The sequence below is a fragment of the Aulonocara stuartgranti genome (assembly GCF_965226115.1).
Source record: "Aulonocara stuartgranti genome assembly, chromosome: 10".
Taxonomy (NCBI): domain Eukaryota; kingdom Metazoa; phylum Chordata; class Actinopteri; order Cichliformes; family Cichlidae; genus Aulonocara; species Aulonocara stuartgranti.
This window is the reverse complement of record NC_138946.1, coordinates 9,738,416-9,760,203: the sequence shown is the minus strand read 5'-3', so window position 1 is coordinate 9,760,203 and position 21,788 is coordinate 9,738,416. Positions and strand designations below refer to the sequence as shown.

Genomic DNA, 21,788 nt, shown 5'->3' with positions numbered 1-21,788 from the left:
TTACTGGTGAAACTGATGACGCGATAAAGCTTATTCTGGGTTATCTGCACTACCAGGAAAGGAAACAAAGTTATTTAACTTTTTGGTGAACAAAGGTTAAAAAAAAAAAAAACGGGGTGAAAAATTAAAATAATTATTTTGTGAACTTTTAAAACTGAATAAGTTAGCAGAGCTATTATTGTTTTGTTTTCCATGTTTCCATTATCTAGTAAAGCTCAAATATAAGCATTCAAACTTGCATGGACTTCTATTGATAAAATGTATGCAAAGAGTCTCTGTATTTAGTGTTGATCCTTCATAATGTCTCCAAATCTCGGTGGCATGCCTGACTTCAGTGTCAGGGTTCAAATCCTGATGGTGAGACACATTTTTGTGGTCTTCTGCTGGTCTACCTATATTATGAGTAGCTCATGACTTTTAAAGGTTACCCTTATTAACCATAAATAGTAGACTTGAGTCGGCATACAAACTATCATGAGAGTAATAGGGGCTCAAATTCTGGATCAAACAAGTCGTACCAGGATTGACAACAAATGTCTCTTTATGATGTAATTTTGATTGGATGTTGTGCATCACAGTGAACAGGTGATGCTCCCATGTGGTTGGGCTGGAGGTTTGAGAGCCACAATCCTGTACTATTGTGTTTGACCCATAGTCATGTTTTCTTTTATTTAATCAAAGAGCCACTTTAGAGGCTTCTTATTTTTGTTTTCAAATTTAAGAATAACTGTGTGAGATGATGCATGAGCCTGAATTTATGACTTTATAATCAGCTAATCTGACACAGAGCCTGAACCCACCGAGGACTAAGAAGCCGTTGACTCGGAAGTTATTAATGAAGACTTTCACCAACATGTCAAAACAATCCATTAAAGATGAAATGATTTACATGACTCTGGCTTTGTTAAGAAGAAAAACCTCTCTGGCTTTATTATTTACCGCATAGAATCACTGTGTAAACATAATGTACTTGAACACCACGGTTATTATAATGACTAAAAATAGGTTTGAAAAATGTCATTAAATGGAACCAAAATGTTTAAAAAAAACAAAGTAAAACTGAAACACTGTTGCGAACTTGCAAAACAAAAATAAAACCAAAAAGAAGTTAATCAAATAACTTTATTTTATTAACAATAAAATAAGTTAATTACTACAGAGAGAGACATACTTGGAATCAATCCTTTGTGTTTTTGTTGCACATATAGTTTTGGTGAGAAGTTTACACACAATGATCATAAATGGGCATAAATGTCATGGGAATGTCTTTGATCTTTTTCCAGATTGTACAGCATACATGTTAATCTTTTGGATTTTCTTTATTCCACACAGAGTCAGAAGTATACATACAAACTGAAATATATACATATACTCAAATATTAAAAAAACCCTCAAACTTGTGTTCCAGCAGGACAATGATCCCAAACACACATGAGAACTGATTTCAGAATAGGATAGAGCAGGCTAACAAAGCTTCTGGGATGGCCTTCCCAAAGCCCCGACTTCAGCCCTATTGGAAATTTGTGGACTGTGCTTAAACGTCAGGTCCGTGCCTGTGCCAGGAAACCAATCAGTTTAAATGAACTCTACCAATACTGCCAAGAAGAGTAATCAAATATCCAGGAAATGTATTCCAGAAGCTTACCAATGGATATTTAACCAAAGATTAGTGGAAGTGTATGTATATACTTGAGCCGGATTAGAGAAAATCCAAAATAGATTCAAACTTGTGCACCCAGTTTTCTAAAGTCATTAAAGATGTTGTACAATCATTCCACCCTGGAAAAAGATCAGTTCAGAGAAATCATTGAAAGCCCCAAAATACCATGACCTTCATGCCCATGATGAGAGTATGTAAACTTCTGACCACAACTATAAATTATTGCATGTATATAATTTAATAAAGTCTACTTCCTCTGTAATACATTATACTTTTTTCACAGGGATCAGTGTCATAAATTTGAAAAAATTCTAGAATATGAGCAGAAAAAGCAAATAATAGCCTATGTGTGGTCAGTTTCAGTTAATTTGATCATGTTTTTTTTTTTATCATTTTCATCACTCATTTTTTTTACGTATACAGACTGGATTAAAAAATGGAAACCTTTTTTTTTTAAGAAAAAGGTTTTTATCAAAGATTTTAAAAAAAGCAAAACACAAATTTGTTTACACTATATTTAAATTGATTTATTTCACCACCAGGTGGCAGACTTGGTTTTCACTTTCAGTGTCCAAAAGCATCTGTGCATGTTATTTGCACATCAGTCAGACAGACATGAGAATCTTTTTTTAAAGTAGCAGTTTTCAGCTTCAGTTTTCCACCAGATAACTTGCAGAGCTGTCCAGGATGGTCACATCTTCTCACCGATGCTTCTTTCAACATCTTGATTTACGTAATCTGCCTCATCTGTAAAACATGTGCATAAGTGGTTAATGATGAAAACACGTCCAGACCATTGACACATTTGCATAATGACTGAAACTAGCACCACTGACAAACTGGGCTGTGAGGTCAACTAAAACCTGGGCAGCTCTGCTTAAGCACAGCTGAAAGCAGGCCTTTAAATGAATGTTTTCACAGTCACCGTACTGTGGAAAAGTCTTAAGCCACGCTTATATATATTTTTTTCCAAGGAGCCACATTTCTTATTTTTGAAAGTGGTCTTAAGCAATAGTTTTCCAGGCTTTCTGGTGGTCTTCATCAGTTGTGACACTTATTTCCCATTTTCCTGACAAAATATAAAGAAATGAAAGGTAGCACAAGACTTTTTCACCGTGCTCTTTGTTCCTCTGTTGCATTTAAATCATATATCTGAGTGCTTGAGATTTCCAAGCAGCTGCTGTAACATGTTGGCTGTTACTGTATAAAGCAAATGCCCCAGGTAGTCAGTAATATGGCACCACATTTACTGTTGGTTGAAAGCTGTGTGAAGTAATATAGTGAGGCAGCCAATTAGACGTTCACAGGACTCTGGAACCTATAAGCATCCTCAGTGGGCCATTTTCTGTTAGTGCTCCTGTGATGTTATCAGCCAGAAAAGTTAGACATGTTATATATCGTTAGCTTCATAGCATAATTGCCTAAGTCATTTGACTAAGTCAATGACTTAGGCACTTATGCTATGAAGCTAACGATATGGCAGTATTTTGGTCTTGTGGTTATACTGGGTGAGTATGCAAATAAAGACGTCCAACGCCATATAAGTGCTACTACTTATATGGCGTTAAAATAATTACGTCTTTTATGGTATTTAATCAGCTGGAAACACTCTGGGTTCCCCAAAATGCCCTGCTCACGTCATCTGGTTGATGTTACTTGACGTCAGTGTTGCTGAGCTTTCGTTTGAAACTGTTATGAATGCAAATTATTGCGTGGAATAACTTTTAGTGGCAGAATCCCTTTGATCTCTGGTCTTCTTTATGACATCAGCACACGAAAACCTATAAATAGGGGAGAGGTTCTCACTCTTGTCAGTCTTTCAAAGATAGTGGAAGAATTCACTAGGCAGGAAAACACTTAAACTACTCGAAACTTCCGTTTCTGACACAGTTGACCGTATTTTTAAAAAATCTTTTAGTTGGTACAGAGATTTAGCATCAACTTCAATTTGAAATATGAGTCTGTCAAATCCTGTTGCATGCAACATGAGAGCCGAGAACGAAAAACTTCAACAGCAAATCAAAGAGCTGAAAAATGAGAATAAAACTCTCAAACAACAAAACTCTACCATACGTGACCTTAAAGTCGAGAACGCCGACCTTAAGGAGCAAAAAAGAGAGCTCATAAATGAGAACAAGATTCTCCAAAAAAACATTGAAGTTCTCTTCAAACGAAGTGGGTTCTCTAAAAACAAGAGGAAAAGAGACCTGCAACTAGAGAATGAAACAATTCACTTCAAAATTCAAGAGCTGGAATATTGGAACCAAATTCTAAAGGATTTAAACAGCTCCAAAACCAAAGAGATCCAGCAACAGAAAGAGGTGATGCAGGAAATGGAGGCAGAAATCAGAGAGTTGCAAAGCAGCAAGACAGGCTTGGTTATAAAAGTGGGAGACATGGAAAAGGACAACCAGTCTTTAAGAGAGGAAAATGATGTGACGGTAAAACGCATGTGTGAGCTGAAAAGGGACTTTGAAAAGGAAAAAGATGACATGCAACAGGAAATACAGGCTGTTAAAACTGAGCTCCATCAGGCAAACACAGCCTTTAAAGAGTTACAAGAGAGTGAAGAAAGAAAAAGGATCATGAATGAGGAAAACAAAACAACGGACAGTGAACAGCTCAGACAGACCCTGGAACGCCAATGCTTTGCACATGAAATTGACATATTGAGGCGGCATAACGAACTTCTTGAACAGGACCTCCAGGAGCTTTCCAAAAGGAGTGGTGATTCTCAAAAAGAACTGAAACCACACGATGAGGGTGTGAAAGGAGAATCACGGATCTCCAAAGCCACTGAGAAAGACTCCCAACATGATTTTAACGTGACCAACAGAGAAAAGGAGTTGTTGTGCCATGAATTTGAGGAAATGAAAAGAGAGCTTGAAGAGGTCAAGAAAAATCTGTATGATTTACAGGAAGCCTTGAAAACAGAAGACATGGCGTTGCAAACCCAAGCTCAGACTCCCAAAGTTTCACAGGAAGAACATAACAATCTGATAAACAACTACGATGTCCAAGTTGACATACTCAAACAACAAAATAAGGCCTTAGAAAATACGGTTAGTGACCTTACCAAAAAGATGTGGAATGGACGGGAAGCGATGAGACAAATGGAAAAGAACTTTCAAGAACAAAGGAAGCTACTCGAAAATCTCCGAGGAGAATTCGAGGAAATTTAGCACAACTACGACTTTGGCCCTCCCTATTAAAGCTGGTTAACGCAAGTTCAATAGGGCTATAACTTAGACAATGGAAGTTCATTTGATTTAATTGGCCCAAAATGAGTGACTGCACCCAGACACTCAGTAGCAAAAAAATTACAGAGATTCAAGAGAGAAAACTGTTTCTGCATAGACTCCTATAGTACTGCAAGTCGTGTCATCGCTTGGTGTCCTGCATAGAGTGCAGGTTTAAGGTATCTACGTATCTTTCAGAATTAGAAGCTATGCTGCGTCAGGGGTTATAACAGCTGTGCCCCCCCCAACCGGTCGAGGCAGATGGCCGCCCCTCACTGAGCCTGGTTCTGCCGAAAGTTTCTTCCTGTTAAAAGGGAGTTTTTCTTTCCCACCGTCACCAAGTCTAAGGATCTTGGAGAAAAGCGCCTGGACTTCTTTAACTTAAAGAAGTCCAGGCGCTTTTCTTTCCAAGCTCCTTAGACTACTATGGCCTTGATGACTGATAACCTTCACAGACACTGTCATCAAGGGTTTGCTCACAGGGGATCATCTGATTGTTGGGGGGTTTTCTCTCTTATATTGTATGGTCTTTACCTTACAATATAAACAGCCGAGAAGCGGCTATTTTTGCGATCCGGTGCTTTAGAAATACATCTTAGCTGAATTGAACTCCATAACATCTGGACCGAAATGCCTACACACAACAGTAGGCATTTCAATCAAGAGCTCTGTCCAAAACGTTCAATGACAAGCATCAGCACCAGGATTGTTTTTTAGCTCACCAACAGTTTTTTATTGTGACTGCAACTTTGTAAGACTGGGTTGGGAGATGTTCTTGTGGTGAGCTTTTATTCACATAATTGGTTTCTTTAATAGTGAAATAAAATAAATTTGTATAACTGGAAACAGCGTTCTCATGTGTGATTATCACATTGTATTCTTTAAACCATGTAACAGAATATATAATATATATAATTTACTCATAGTAATATTAATATCTAATGTGATTGAGTTTCCTCATCTCTACTTATGTGCTGATGTGTTCACTGAGGCCATTGTATGGTCCATTTTGGCTGCATTTCCATGTTTTAAACATGAAATTTGCTTATTTAAAGGGTGTCTCATGTATCTCTTATGCAGAAATATGTGTTGCCTAGCTGGACAAATGTAGCACAGGTCTACTATTATTGGCCTAATGTGAGACACTACAATGACTGGTTTTTACGGAGCCCCTCTGATGACATGGTCCAAAAAAATAAATAAATTGTGGCCACAAAATACTACTTCGTGGGCACGAAATAGGTGTAACGTGCCCACGAAATGCTAATTTGTGGGAACGAAACACTTGACCGTGATCCTTCCCAGGCCCTTGCAGTTGGTTGACAATAAAATCTATCCCAGCGTCCGGGTCGTATTTACGTCTGCAAAGCAACTGGGCTCTCAATATCCTGTTTAAATGTCTCTCTGGAATAATGGTTCCTTGCAGTGCCAGGCTTTTCAAAATGCATTTGTAGCTCATTCCCAGCCTAAAATTGTCAGGGATCTGAGTGACCTAGAGTCCCTGAACAATTGTGGACTACTTATTTATTTTTTGGACCATGTCATCAGAGGGGCTCCGTAGGTTTTAAGCAATCATGGTAAGTGTTACACAAAACCGATGTTTACTAATATTAGGAGACGCGAAGACCTCCTGTGAATCAGTGTGCTTCTTTTTCTTTCGAATTCAAAGAGGATGGGCTGCAGCAGCAACAGGCCTCATCAAGTGCTACTCCTGTCAGCTAAGAACAGGAAACTGAAGCTACTATTTGCACGCATCACCAAAATTGGACTACAGAAGATGGTGTGATGATTTTTTTTCGGTCTGATGATTCTCGATATCTGCCGTGACATTTGGATGTTAGGGTCAGAATTTGGCATAAACAACATAAAAGCATGGATCTATCCTACGTTTAGGCTTCTGGTGGTATAATGGTGTGGGGGATATTCTCTTGGCCCCCTAGTATAAACTAAGCATCATGTAAACGCAACAGCCTACCTGAGTATTCTTGCTGATCATGTCCATCCCTTTATGAGCACAGTTTACCCGTCGTCTAGTGGCTGCTTACAGCAGGAAAATGCACCATTTCTCAAAGCTCAAATCATCATAAACCTGGTTTCTTGAACACGACAATGAGTTCACTATACTCAAAGAGCCTCCACAGCTAGATCTCAGTCCTAATCAAATCCCTGAGTGAATATATACACTCAATAAAAGATTTGAGGAGTTTGAAAATGATGTGAATCATTTGCTTTGCTTCACAGCAAAGCAAATTATATTAATATAATATATATAAATTATATTATATTACTAATTACTAATATTTTTGTTTTGTTTTGTTTTGTGTGTGTGTGTGTGTGTGTGTGTGTGTGTGTGTGTGTGTGTGTGTGTGTGTGCTGACATATCGGCTAACATTAAAGAGAAACATAAATTAGCTAACATTAACTGTTTTCAAATTAGTTAGTCAATGAGTTAGTTAAGATGGTTGTAGTATTATTTTTGTGTGAGTGTTGTTAACTGAGTGTAACAAACTTGCGTTAGTGTCAGTATGTTAGCATTTAAACAAGCTAATGTAAAATGGGTAATATGATTGGCTTGTCTTATTATGTGTCTATTGCCACATAATAAGACAAACAACATACACCTAAGGTCATAGTCATTTTGGGATATTAAAAAAATAGATTTAGTTTATATTTTTCCACTAAAGACTGCTGCAGCTCCTTAATGTTGATGTAGCTGGTCTCTTGAAAGTGTGTAACATTAGTAGCATGTAGCCAAAGCCTCTACAAATGTGCATACAGATAGGATGATGTAGCTACTAAAACTCTGCCATGAACTCATGAAGGGGCTGCAGTGATAAAGAAAGGCAGTGAAATGCTGTAGTTGATGTAGCTGGGACCTGGACTTCATCTTATTTTGTGGGATAACAAGAAAACAAAAAGCTTCTATGCAAAAAACCCCCCGAGTCTTTCGGCTGAGGAAATATGACTTTTTACATGCTAGATGGAGCTTCTTGTCCCACGGGTTACCTACATCTGATAATAAAACTGTTCGGGAACAAACAGGAAGAGTAAACGGATGTAAGTTACTGATGTGGTTACATGGTGGAAAAGCAGGGCTTTAAGCAGCTAGTTAAAAAGTGTGACCTAAGATATGATATATAGGTAAGAAACATTTTTCATTTTTTATTATGTGACAATATTGTGCAGCTCTTAAAGCGTTACAAGGTTCATTTACTTTAGTTATTGTTATTAAAATAAAGCGTTAAGCAATTAGTATCCAGTTGTTAAGTGATGACGTATGAACCTTGCTTCCCGGTCTAAACTACTCTGCATTTATTAAGGCTGTTGTGTCTTTAACTTGTTTTAATGCTTTGTATCTTGTTCTGTTTAATCTGAACAATAATCCATCCACAATATCTCAGTTGTTCTCCTGACTGAAGTTTGGTCTGTTTACAGCATCCTGCCATGCAGTTGCATTTGTCCCAAACCCTCACGTTAACTTTTGAACTTTTTTTAACGTTCGTCCTCCAGCTTCACTGTCTTTATATTATGCTAACCATAGCTGTGTAGCTAGCCACCACATAGCAAATCATTATTACGGGTGGGTTTCGATAATCGGTTTTCCAATTAAAATCGATTTTAGCTTGAATAAAGCGATATAGATTCATTAAATACTGAATCGATTTTTAAATATAAATGTATTTTGCCAGAAACGCCAGAATTTCAGGTTAAAGCTCACAAAACTATTTCAGCAACCACTAAAGAGCTAAAAAAGCAAATGAGAGTAAACGGATTCCACACAAAGACGTAAACACAAAGCGCAGACCCGACGCATCAGAATCTGCGAGATGTCGGCATCCTCACCCAACAGACACGCCATCTGGGCTGAAAGCTGACAGCTCACAGATTCTGAAGCTGCAGGTTTCATCATTGTGACCAAAATTCACCGAACCGGAAGCAAAAGAAGATCAAAGCTACACTTCACGTAAACATCGTCATGAATTCTCTCTTACTTTTGCTGTTTTGCTTCCACCACGATGAAATCACATTTCCTGCACAGTTCTCTCTCTCAATGTATTTCCCATCTCAAATCTCTGTTTTCTGCATTATTTGCTAGCTTATTGCCCTCCAGTCTAACGTTGTTTACAGCACTGTCAGCCGCTGTCTTTTTTTTAAAAAAATGACTTCCAACAAGAAATGTCAAACTTTTTAAAATTATGCCGAACTGCAAAAGGCTTAGCTGTGTCTCTAGTAAAACCTCTGTAACTTTGCTCTGCTTCACTTCAGCAGCATCAGGTAATGTTCATATGCTGATTCATGGTTTTCTTCAGTTTTTGTTCTACTGCAGAATATTTTTAATGTTATCTACTGTAAAAAGCCAGGCCAGGAAAATCTCCTTCATGTTTTTCTGTTTTATCCTCAGTTACTTTGACACAAAGAGCTAAATCTCTGCTAACTTCAAGCTCCACTAAACTTCATAAATTCTGTTTTCACGGATGCCTGGATGTTAAACTTTATTGTTACACCTGGTAGAGCAGCCACACTGATCATTTTATAAAGATGAAAGATTTTAGACAGTTTGTAACTCTCAGTGATGACGCAAAATTTTCCATGGAAAAAGAGTACCGAGAGTATTATTGCTAATTGTGTTGATTCAAGTTCCAGTTCCAGTTTTGTAACTGTAATGCTGAGAAAATACAGACACTTGATTAACAAAGTATGTTTGGTTTATTAGATTACTACTTTTAAAATATTTAGAACTGATATTATAGGTAGTATTAGTTAAAGAAGAGCAGTGTACAAAATATATTTATCATAGAATTAAGTCAGCATATAATACATGTATTTGTAATTATAATATAGAAGTAGTAGTACTTGCATTTTAGCCATAGCAGAAGTAGTAGCACTTTGCTTCAGCAGTAGCAAGAAATTAAACTTAAAGTACCTAAAGTAAAAGTATTCCTGTGTACTCAGAACATAATACCTTTGAATAATTTTGACATTAAGAAATAAAGTTGCAGTTACAGGTGAAAATCCATTACCCTAAACACGATGAAATCACTTCAACATGAGACAACAGATTTGTGTTACAGGAAAAAACACAGATCATGTGGAATCAACATGATTCTTATGCAATCTTATATGAATAAAACTAATAAAAATTAGGTCAGGGAAAAAAAATATTCTTTTTTGGCAAGCTGGACTCTCCGCATCCATCATTAGAACATAAGCGAATACTTTTTTGAAGACCGCTGGTCCATCTCCCCTGCAAAGGTGAATTGGAGAATCAATGCTGAGGCACACTGAAACTGTTTGTGTTGCCCAACACCTTCATAAATTAGCTGTGTTATTTTGGTTATTCCTTTAATTTGTCACATGTGTGTGCATAGCCCCCTCTAATAGGCACAAGAGCTTGACAGTCAGGGCTTTTCATCTTCTTTAATAATTAAACAAAACATGCAATCCATATACACCGATTAGATTTAACATTATGACGACCTGCCTACAGGTATGGATTGTGGTGTGGTATCTGCCACCAAGATGTTAGCTAACGATCCTTTAAGTCGTGGAAGTGGTGAGGTGGGACCTCCACCAATCGATCTTGTTTGTCCAGCACATCCCACAGATGCTTGTTTGGATTGAGATCTGGAGAATTTGGAGACCAAGTCAACACTCGTTGTGCTCCTCAAATCATTCCTGAACCATTTCTGGTTTGTGGCTGGGCGCATTATTCTGCTAAAAGAGGCAACAGCCATATATGAATACAGTTTCCATGAAAGGGTGACCACAGCTTGCAACAAGCTTAGGTAGGTGTTATGGGTCAAAATAACATCCACATGATGGCAGGACACAAGTGATGTGATGCACTCTGTATTCTTACACCTTTCTATCAGAACCAGCATAACCTTTTCAGCAATTTGAGCTACGTTGCTCGTCTGTTGGTTTGGACCGAATAGGCCAGCTTTTGCTCCCCATATGCATCAGTGAGCCCTGGCTGCACATGACCGTGCTGCTGGCTCACCATCGTTCCTTCTTTGCACAACTCTTGAGGTTTGATAGATACTCCAGACTGGGAACACTCAACCCCATCACAATTTGGACCTCATCAGATTCACTCACATCTTTACTCTTGCACATTTTTGCTGTTTCTGACACGTCAGCTTTCAGGACAAAATGTTCACTTGCTCCCTAATAGATCTCACCCACTAACAGCTGCCACGATAAAGAGATTATCAGCGTTACTCACTTCAGCCTGCCTCACCTATTTTTTCCTCGTTTTAGATCTATTATTGATTTCAGTGAGTCTTTTGTTTTTTCTGTTTTGTTTTTTGCTTCTTTGGACTCCTGGGCCCAGAATGCCCATTGGATAACCTTGCCCAGGGGAAGTATGTATTACCTCTTTTGTTGCTACATAATAATTTAAACCTCCACTGGCTCACAGGTAAGTATGTATCACTTACAAGATTCTTCTCACTTAAAATCCTTCCTCAGTACCCGTCCAGACTCCTTCACGCATACACACATTTTGGGATACTATGGTCCTCAACCACCGGTCTGCTTTCTGTTATTTTTTCTTAGTCAGTATAATCCACAAGTTATTTGTCAATCAGATGCTTCGTTTTCACGTCTACTTGGACTCTTGATTTCAATTTCTCGATTAAGTGATTACAAAAAAAACACAGAACAAAAGCACAAACTTGACAAAAATGAAACTGACCTGCATCTTTCAGGAAGTCTGAATTTTCATAGTCGTCGTCGTCTGTTTGGTGAAACAATAGTTTGAATGAGTTGAACTCTTTATTCGTCAATCGACTTCTCACATCTCGAATGGAGTCAGAAAATATAAGGCTGGACGTACCGTTTGTTAATTCTATCGATGGGAAAACGTTTCCATACACTCCTGGAATGTCATCTGCAAAAACACAAAATACCCACGTAAAAAGTGTTAAGCAAAAATCAGTCAGCTTTTTAAAAATCTGTGATTATTTTAAAGCAAAATCACTCACCCAGTCCGTTGTTAAGGGTTTTTTCATTTACGTACAGCGACTCACTGATTGGATTGCTATAAAATAAACAAACAACCAAACACTCATCACTTTATCGCTTTGTGTAAACATATACAAAAACTAAAGTGTATGCTCTTTAAACGTTTTATATTGACAGTTTCATAAGTAATAACAGGACTTGGTTAACCGAGGGACAAAAGCTCCATGAATCCAGCTCAAAATGCAAAAAAAACTGCAGTTCCTTAAATGGCCACTTGAGGCGGGCTGCAAAAGTAAGCCAACACCAATGGACTCTGATGTTAAAATGCCCGCATTTCCAGGATTAAACTGCATGTTTGCAGCCTGTTAAACAACTCTACATGGGGTGAATTACTTTATCGTACGTCTATTTTGAAACTGGTGAGGCTGTGAAAGGTTGTGAAAGCTTTGATTGAGAGGCGTTATGACACGGGAAGCTGCTAAGAACACTGAACAGCTGTCAGCTCTGCCAGGAGAAGTCACTAAACAGTTGTTGAGTTTTGGTGCATTTTTAATGCAGTTGTCTGAAAAGTAATATGGCTTACTGTGTGGTACAGATCCTTTAATTAGCAAATAGGTGTTCACCTGAACCTTTTGGTCTAAAAAAGCTGTAAGACTGAGATTTCAATATGTACCAGTGGTTGACGGCACCATCTTTTATGTATTTGGTTTTATTTCCATTTTCTCTCTCCTTTTTCACATAAATAGTTATACAACTGTAAATCACCTTTAAATACTCACTATACAAGAGAAGTGCAAACAAGCCAACATAACCAATGGTGAAACCATAACAGGACAAATGCTCTATTGTGGTCCACATTCTAATTGCTTTCTCACAACTATGTTATACAGTTCTACATTACCATATGAATAAAAACTCATCTTTATGTTTGATTGTTGCACCTTTCTGCAGATGAATTACTCCCAGAATTGGAGTGTAGTAGGGCTCCAATGATTTATCAAGTAATTCGATTATAAAAAATTCTCGACACAAATTCTTTGCTTCAATGCCTCGTTTAATTCATGACTCTGTCCCATACCGATGTCCTAAACTATGCAATGAGCGTTTCACCCACATTTGCGACTGAAAACAGACCTGCAATACAAACTTATTCAGGAGCAGCGTGTGAAAAAGAGGTTGACAACATTAAGCCAAAGCAACACCCAGTTTTAAATAAAAACACAGTGAGGATGACGCTGGCACAGTTAAATGTGAAACCAGTGTTCCAGATTAACTGGTTTTTACATTAACTGGTCATAAGTGTCCATGTATTCCACTCTGCGTGTTGCAGATGTTGGATCCATTGCAGATGTGCAAAAAGAACAATTACACTAAATTATATAAGTTATTTACAACACAGTATACGAGTAGGAATATCAGTATTTTAGTTTCGGCATCATAACTGCAATATAGCAACAACAATTGTCTTTAATTAGTTTTTGGCTGCTGTGTCTCAAGTAATAGAGTGGGTCATTTACTACTTTTCAATATCCGTATGTCAAAGTGTCCTCGAATAAGAGCCTGAACTCTGAGCGATGATCGAAGTGTGTGTTCGTCTTGTAATCAGAAGGTTGCCGGTTCGAGCCCCGGCTCCGACAGTCTTGGCTGTTGTGTCCTTGGGCAAGACACTTCACCCTACTGGTGGTGGTCAGAGGGCCCAGTGGCGCCAGTGTCCGGCAGCCTCGCCTCTGTCAGTGCGCCCCAGGGCAGCTGTGGCTACAATGTAGCTTGCCATCACCAGTGTGTGAATGGGTGGATGACTGAATGTAGTGTAAAGTGCTTTGGGGTCCATAGGGACTAAGTAAAGCGCTATACAAATACAGTCCATTTATCATTTAAATGAGTTCCAGTCCAACTACTAAAAAATATTTGTAAACTTTTTTTTTTAGTCGTTATTTTTTCAAATTCAGGAGGTAATTCTCTCTCTTTCCTTCTCAAAAAAGAGACATTTTATCTTTTGAAAATAAGTTTAAATGTCAAATAACTAGGTTCAAGACATGAAAAAACAAAAACACTGAGTCTGGATTGGCTCTGGCTGTTCGTGAGTACACATCTAATAAAGCAGGTCCATAAAAAGAAGGTCAGTTAAAAAGAATTTGAATACTTACACATAGTCACGTTCCACACTTCCGCAGACTGGTTAAACAGCAGAACCACATCAAAGATAAGACAATAATACAATAATTTAATTTAAAAAAAACCACCAAGAATTTAAATTTAAAAGCCATCCAGATGTGTGTGTGTGTGTGTGTGTGTTAACTTATTACCGTCAATATTTATGTAGTCTGACTGTTCATCTTCTGCAGGTGTAACACAGCACAGTTATTAAACCTCAGATTAAACACTGCAAACACCATGGCAAGTTATGCAGAGCGTGTGCTCTTTAAGCATAAGAAAACACGGGGGGCTTACCTTCTGGAGGTTCAGATGGCTCTCGAGTTTCACTGAAAAAAACAAAACAAAAAAACCCATTTGAACTGTGAAGTTTATTTGGGATGAAATGCCACAGAGAAGCAGATAGGAAGCTGATATTATGGTGATAATATTTGCTCATCTAAAAAAAAAAAAGAACATTTTCTTTTTGTTAACAATAAGTTAAAAATTTGGATTGTTACACCAAAAAAACTGATAAGTTGAAATTTTGAGATGATAAATCAATATTTTGACTTCGCTCTACCTGGCAACCCCCCCCCCCCCAAAAACAAACAAACAAACAAACAAACAAACAAACAAACAAACATAGTTTGTTTGTTTGTTTGTTTTTCAGTGGTGGAAACAAGCATCCACATGGAACTGTTGACAGTAGCTAACTTCTTGACTTCTAGAAAATTACCTGTTTCTCTGATAATTTCTGTCTGAAATAGGCTCTGCTTAGTTGATCCATTTTGTGCAGAAGAAAATGATGCATTAAATACGTGGTTTTTAAGAGAGCGCAGAGTGTGAAGCAGCAAGCAGAACAGAGAAACTGATAACCATCATTGTGTTATCTCTGAGTCCGGTTTTATGGTTTGTTGAGCCAGCAAATGCAAAAAAAGAAAAGAAAGCCTGATTATGTTCTCTTATTTGGTAGTTCACCCTCAGGTGAACATAGACTGGAATTATAATAAGTCTGCAGGTGGTTGTGAAAGATGTAAAGAAAGAACATCGCACAGTAGTTTTTTTTTTTCATTTCTGTTTGTGAGCATATAAAGAAATAAACAATAATTCTAATGTTTAAGTTAGAATGTCTTTGAGCGGCTGTTAGGTGCATTTTTTTTTTATTCTAAGAGTTTCCCCTTGATTCCATCATGAGTTTATTTGTTTCTGTTTAGCTGAGCTCTGAGCTGCACACACACACACACACACACACACACACACACACACACACACACACACACACACATATATATATATATATATATATATATATATATATATATAGATAGATAGATAGATAGTGTTAGATTATAATATTATTTTATGCCATGTTATACCCCTAATTAAAGATTGTGAATTATTATGTAGTTTTAGTTTGCATTATTCTCCTGAATCAGAAGAAGCTGATAACTATTGCATTAGTTAAACTGATTTGCATTACATTAAACTGCTGACTTGTTGTGAATGAATGATATTGTTTTATGATGCATTATACTGCTGAGTTATAAGAAATCTAATTTGTCTGAGTAGAAGAGAACAGAGTGTGCTGGAGTTTTCTGCCCTATTTCAGCAGGAGCAGATAAACAGGGAGCCAAGGTCGTAGCTTAGGCGCTGTGTGAGAGAAAGCATGTGAATGTTTAGGCTTTGTATGATAAGGTGGAGGCACCAGAGGCTATAAAAGTTTGAGCAATGCTCCACCATTTTGAGATTTTGAGGCTGTCTGCATCAGTGTCCATCTCCCACGCGTGTGTTCATTAAAATCATCGTTTGACTCAACCCGGCCGGACCAGTGTTGTTATTGTGGTTTTTTCTCTTGTCTCCATCCCCAATATTTTGAACCTTAACAATAGATAGATAGATAGATAGATAGATAGATAGATAGATAGATAGATAGATAGATAGATAGATAGATAGATAGATAGATAGATAGATAGATAGATAGATAGATAGATAGATAGATAGATAGATAGATAGATAGATATACACACACACACACATCTTCTCAAGCTCCAAGGTTCTCAAGCTTCTTGTGTTCCTTCTTTCTGATTTTGCTGTCACTTGGTATAGCTATAATGTTTTGTATCATTGCCTGGTACAGGTCATTTGTCCTTGATAAATAAGACCAGACTTGGTAACCTGGTTAAAGTGGCTGGTAAGATTTCAGGGGGGACTCAGGTCCAGGTCCAACCTCTGCCATGTTATGTTCAGACCATCCTCTCTTTAGAAATTTTGAGCTGATTCATATAGTGCCTGCAGTGAAGACCAAGAGACAGAGTCTCTTTTATACCTACTGCTATTGTTATGCTTAATAACACTAAACCATAAGCTTTTGATAGAACGGGATTTTTTTTTTAAATTTTTTTTATTTCTTTGTTTTTTTAATACAATGTATCTGTTGTTTAATGAGTAGATATACTGCAAATCAATTTCACATTGGGAACAATAAAGTTACCATTGACCACTGACCATCTATCACTATAGCCCTCCTCTGCTTGTTCACCACTACTATCTCCAGTTGGTTAACCATCACCAGTTTATCTGTCTGTATCTGGAAGTCCAACAGGCTCTTAGCTTGGTCATTCTCAACCACCCTAGGGGGCATATCCCACTTTGACCTCTGGACTTCCTGGAAATAATTGGCACAAATGTTCCTGTATATTATGACAACCACTTGGATATGGCATTGCATGTGCACCTTCTCTACTAGCATCTTGCACCCTGTTTGACTCTCTAAGTGGCATCTTTGCACACCTTGCACCTGCGGTCTTGACTGGCGTGATAGGCCCCATCCTCTGTGGATCTTGTTCTCTGAGCTTGTTCCTGTGCTGCCATGATTAGTGCCTCTGTGCTGTCTTTCATGCAGAGGCCTGTCCTTGTATAATGGTTCCCCTTCTTGCTCATCTTCTTTCTCAGTTTTCTGCTGCCTGAGGTATTCACTAAGCCCATCTTCCTGATGTACACACGGATCTTTGTTGTTTTATCGTGGATAGTGGTTCTATCATACAGGGTGCTAGATTTGACACTCCATGCATGGTAAGGAGCTTCCTTATCTTGATGTCAATGGCTTCTGTCTCTTTTTTTTTTTTTGTCAGCTGATTATCCCAGCATAGTATCTGATGACCGGCATGACATAGATATTGACTGCAGCTTTCCTAGGGGCCTCTTCATAGTTTCCATTTACCAGTGGGATTCCTGTCTACTTGTAGCTATCCTCAATGTCTGCAATGTTGCTTTCTGGTAATGCAGTCCCCTGAGTTCCAACTACCATCCCTCTCTTTGTGACTACCTGGATACACTTCTCCAGTCCGGATGACATTCCATTGTCATTTCTGTAGATTCTAGTGGTGTGGATCAGTGAGTTGATGTCTTGTTCACTCCTGGTATGCAGCTTGATGTCCTGCACTTAGAAGAGGTGGCTGACGATTGCACCATTCTTTAGTCGGTATTGGCAGCCAGTCTTGTCAATCATCTGGTAGAGGAGGTTCAGGCCTGTCAGTGGGGACAGAGCATCTACACACTTGATGGAGACTTGTGCTATTGGCTTGAACTTGAACTTCTCCATCTCTGTCAAATTCCTGATGAGGGTCTAAAGGTCCTGTTGAACTTCTAGGCACAAGTTCTAGGCATTTCAGGATCCATGTGTGAGGCATTGAGTCGTAGCGTTTCTTGTAGTCAATCCAGGCAGTACACAGGTTGGTCAGACTGTGGTAAATGGTAAATGGCCTGTATTTGTGCTGATCATTGTCTTTTTGAGAGAAAGTTTACTCTTTTATGGCCCAGCATGCAGTGAAAATCATATAGTGACAGCCCTAGCTCACAGTCAGGTTGAGTTGTGTGTTCAGTGTGCAGTTTAATACATTTTACTGAGGGGTGGGCACTCTTTAATCTAAAAAAAAACCCCAAACAAAACAAACATTTTTGAGGAATTTGCAAATTGTGTGGAGCCAAAAAACATATAAAAAACATAATAGCTTAAAAAAAATGCAGTTTATTGTAGTTTAAAACTTTTTTACGTATCACCTGCTTTTGTTTGTGTAAAATAATTTAAATATAAACAGCCTACTTTGAAAAAACCCTGCCAAAAACATATAGTAGTTTTATAGCTTTCAAACATAGTAGCAGTAAAGTTAAAAAATTAGGCAGTTTAATTTGAATATTGGCTAAAGTGTTACATATTTAATTTTCTTCTAACTTTGCATTTGAAAATCAATAGTTAAGTTAAGTAAGTTAAGCATGTCCATCCATGTTTGCCATTGCTATTTAGGTTCAGCAAAACTAAGAGGACACAGAACCAGTTGAGGTATTAAAGCACATATTAACATGCAGTGTATAGACTTCAAACCGGAGAATAAAGAATCACCTACGGCATTGATTAATAAGAAATAAAATATTTGGGAGCTGCTGGACGTGGGCATATTTAGCAAATAGAATTCACTCGTATCAATTCTCAAATCAGCAATAGCTGATGGAGGATACATCTTATAAACTCAAGCTGGAATCGGGGGGGAACTGTTTGCAGATTGAAGTGCTTTTCAGCAGTAACACCATTAAAGCTGAGTCTTTGTACTTGACCTTTAACTGATCTGGCTTCTGTGTTATGTGCCCTGATAAAAAGCGTCTCGTGTGCGCAGATATGCATAAGCACTGCATGAAACACATAACCAAGTGCGGTTAAATATCGTGCAGAGTCTTGCAAGTGACAGTATCTCACGCTGTACGTACGCTGCTGCTGCTTCAAATGATGATGATATCTGGTTGGTTTTGGTTACTGAAAAATAAAACGAGGATTTTAAACAAAGCATTAAAGCTCGTTTCACAGAGGCGGTATCTGAGGTACAGATTTGATTGGTTTACTTTAGCCTACCTGTTTTTGATCGCATCACTGCAAACTGACTCCCCCCACGTTGGCTGTCGAGATAGAGTTTTAATGTCAGGACTTTTATGAAGTGATTAAAATATGCTGGTATTAAATATTTATGGTAGCCACACAGTTTACTACTATTACTACTGTTTACTGCTTAAGGCCTTTAGAGATGCTTAACTATGTTCAGTGATGTAATTTTAAGGCTTTATCTGCAGATTTATGAGACTTTCAATAAGTGAATGAAACTAAACTTGCAGGAAAGCGATGGACACTTTCTGTAATTTTCTTTCTTGCAGTCACTTTGCTCATCTGACACATGTCACAAAAAATATATATCTATATATATTTATTTGTTTTTATCAGACATTTTTACAGCTGTCTATAGACTGAAAAGTTTATCATCATGTAAGATATTACTTACAACGTTGGTGGATTGTATATTTGACGGTCCTCTTGAATGATCTCTGCAGGTAAAAAAAGACAGAAGAAAGAAACAGGTTGAAAGAATTCAACCTCAATATTTATACCAGTTGACTGCAGCTGTGTCTTATGACTATAAATATACGATGTGTGTGATTCCACAAGTCTGTGCTGAGCAGAATGAAGTGTAGGCTACAATAAGGCAATAACCAATGTCTCCATATAAGTATGCAGGGTCTCAGGAGGTTATGGTGGTCTACAAGATGTTAATGAATGTGAATATTGCCATATGGTAATCTATGGCTCACAGTTGTGGTTGTGGGTGCAGAAGCCCCACCCACCTGCCGCTCAAATCCTTTGTTTGTGAGGAGCAGCCAAGCAAAGGAAAGTGGCTTAAAGGGGAAGGAGTTTAAACTGGGGGTTTTTCAGATAGAAGATGAACTAAGGGTTTGCACCAAGAAGTATAAGATTAAAAAAAGGATTATTCTAAACTGACTCATGCAAAGCTACTCAAGGATAAAGGATAACAATGCAGAAAACATGTTGAGTTGATAAGCAAAAATCTTATGATTAAGAAAGCAGGCTGCATGAACAAATGAGAAATCTGTGGAGGTGTGACTCATTTTTTTCTTTTGCTGGGATTTAAGCGGCACCTGACTGCAAACTTTGCACCACCTGTTGTTTCTCTCGGCAAACTAATAGCCAGTAATCTCATAACAACGATGAATGGAAAGACTTGGTGGTGGAAAAACTGATAGAGCACTGTATCGCAATATTTTGTATCGATACAAGGGACACTAAATACTGATATTTTAATAAATAAATGAAAATAAATACATTTATGAAATTACTCTGGGAATCTCCTGCATCACCATTCTGAGATAATGTTAGCCAATAAATTGGCTCAAAAGAAAAAAACATCCAACACTGAGTATATAATTGCCAACTTCAGCCTATCGCAGACTGACTCCACGTTATGGCAAAATTTATGGAAAACTGATCTTCATTTGTCCCCGTTATTTGTCCCTAATTTCTTTTTTGAAATCTAAGTTGATATATTCAATTTCGAGGTTCAGAGTCCTGTTTTGATTTCTTTGTTATCCACACATTGCAAGTCTTAGTCCTGGCAATGTTGAGTCTCTTTCTTTTAGTTTTAACTTAATGGCTTCAAGAAATAAGTTCAGTTTTGTGTTTTGATCCTTTCTATCATTAGTTTTAGTCTATCTCGTGTTTCTTCTTGGTCCCTCCCTTTGCTTTTGTCATCTTGTGTTAGTGTTCATGTCTTTCAGTGTCTTTGGGTTATTTCCTGTGTTTGCGATGAAGGATGTTTTCTTGGGTATAAGGTGTTAGTTTTGCTTCCTGTTTATTGTCCTTGGACTCCCTGATTTTTTTTAACCTTTTTGATAATGTGTTTCTCCTGTTTTTCTTTGCCTGTCAGACTTCTTTGTATACAATCGCTGGTCACTTTATTAGGAACACCTGTTCAACTGCTCCTTAATGCAAATATTCCAGCCAGTCACATTGCAGCAACTAAGTGCATTTAGGCATGTAAACAGACGACCCACTCAAGCTCAAACCGAGCATCAGACAGGGAAGGAAAGGTTATTTAAGAGACTTTAAAAGCTAGTCTATGTTCCCACATAACCAGCTCAATGGTTTGCAGACAATGGGCTGAAAAATAGAAAATATTCTGTGAGCAGCAGTTGTGAAAATGCCTTGTTGACCCCAGAGAAGAATGGTCAGGCTGTTTTGAGCTGATAGGAAAAAAATATTAAACTCAAACAACCACTCAGGAATGATTCCAACACTTTGTCGAGTCATGAAAATTTACAGCAGTCATGAAAGAAAAGGCAGTTCAACCCTGGTAGTAGCAAGGTGTACTTAATAAAGTGGCCAGTGAGTGTATATAGCTCTGTCTTCTACTCAGCCTGCTGGCTGTCATCACATGTTCCTATTCAGTTCCTGTGCAGCATGTTTGATGATCTTCTGCTTTCATCCCCCTTTTAAAGTGACCTTGGCTCTTCGTTAAATAGAATTTAAAATCCTCACATACAAAGTCCTCCATGATCAGACCCCTATCATAGCAAGGAATCATTATTTTGTGAAGTCATTAAGAATGTATCACATAATGAGAGTAAAACTTGTTATTTTCCTCTGAGCCTGCATCTGAATCATCTTCAGTGTAACGTGCTTCTGACTGAGAGGCATCACCCACGACCTGCCACACCACAGTCTGGTTAGATTATGCTTCTTTGTTTTACAACAGTCACATATCTTTGAAATGACAGAAGTGTATAAAACATAGTCACGTATTCCTCAAACTGTAGTTATTTTCATCTCTAAGTCTATAAAGTTTGATGTTTTCAAAGTGCATCTGTGCTTCTTTGCACTGAAAGGAGCACGTTTAGGTTATTATACAATACTTTTCTAGCCATGTCAAATCTAATTAAATTGCATGTGCCCT

At 37.9% G+C, this 21,788-nt stretch overlaps 1 protein-coding gene across 8 annotated transcripts in view; it reads right to left on the bottom strand.

Moving 5' to 3' along the window:
• Positions 1-923: 923 nt before the first annotated feature.
• Positions 924-21,788, bottom strand: part of LOC309716261 (uncharacterized protein) — a 32,234-nt gene continuing 11,369 nt past the window's right edge. For 4 of the 8 annotated variants that reach the window (XM_082549967.1, XM_082549966.1, XM_082549968.1 and 1 more), the window contains 10 exons: positions 19,326-19,368; positions 18,905-18,948; positions 18,763-18,808; positions 14,317-14,348; positions 14,172-14,204; positions 14,013-14,040; positions 11,886-11,941; positions 11,738-11,791; positions 11,597-11,638; positions 924-2,407 (listed from right to left, as the gene is read on the bottom strand). In XM_082549967.1, the coding sequence (XP_082406093.1) occupies positions 2,352-2,407; positions 11,597-11,638; positions 11,738-11,791; positions 11,886-11,941; positions 14,013-14,040; positions 14,172-14,204; positions 14,317-14,348; positions 18,763-18,808; positions 18,905-18,948; positions 19,326-19,368 (434 nt within the window). In that variant the 3' untranslated portion in view covers positions 924-2,351. The other 4 variants (XM_082549962.1, XM_082549963.1, XM_082549964.1 and 1 more) reach the window with 4 other exon arrangements.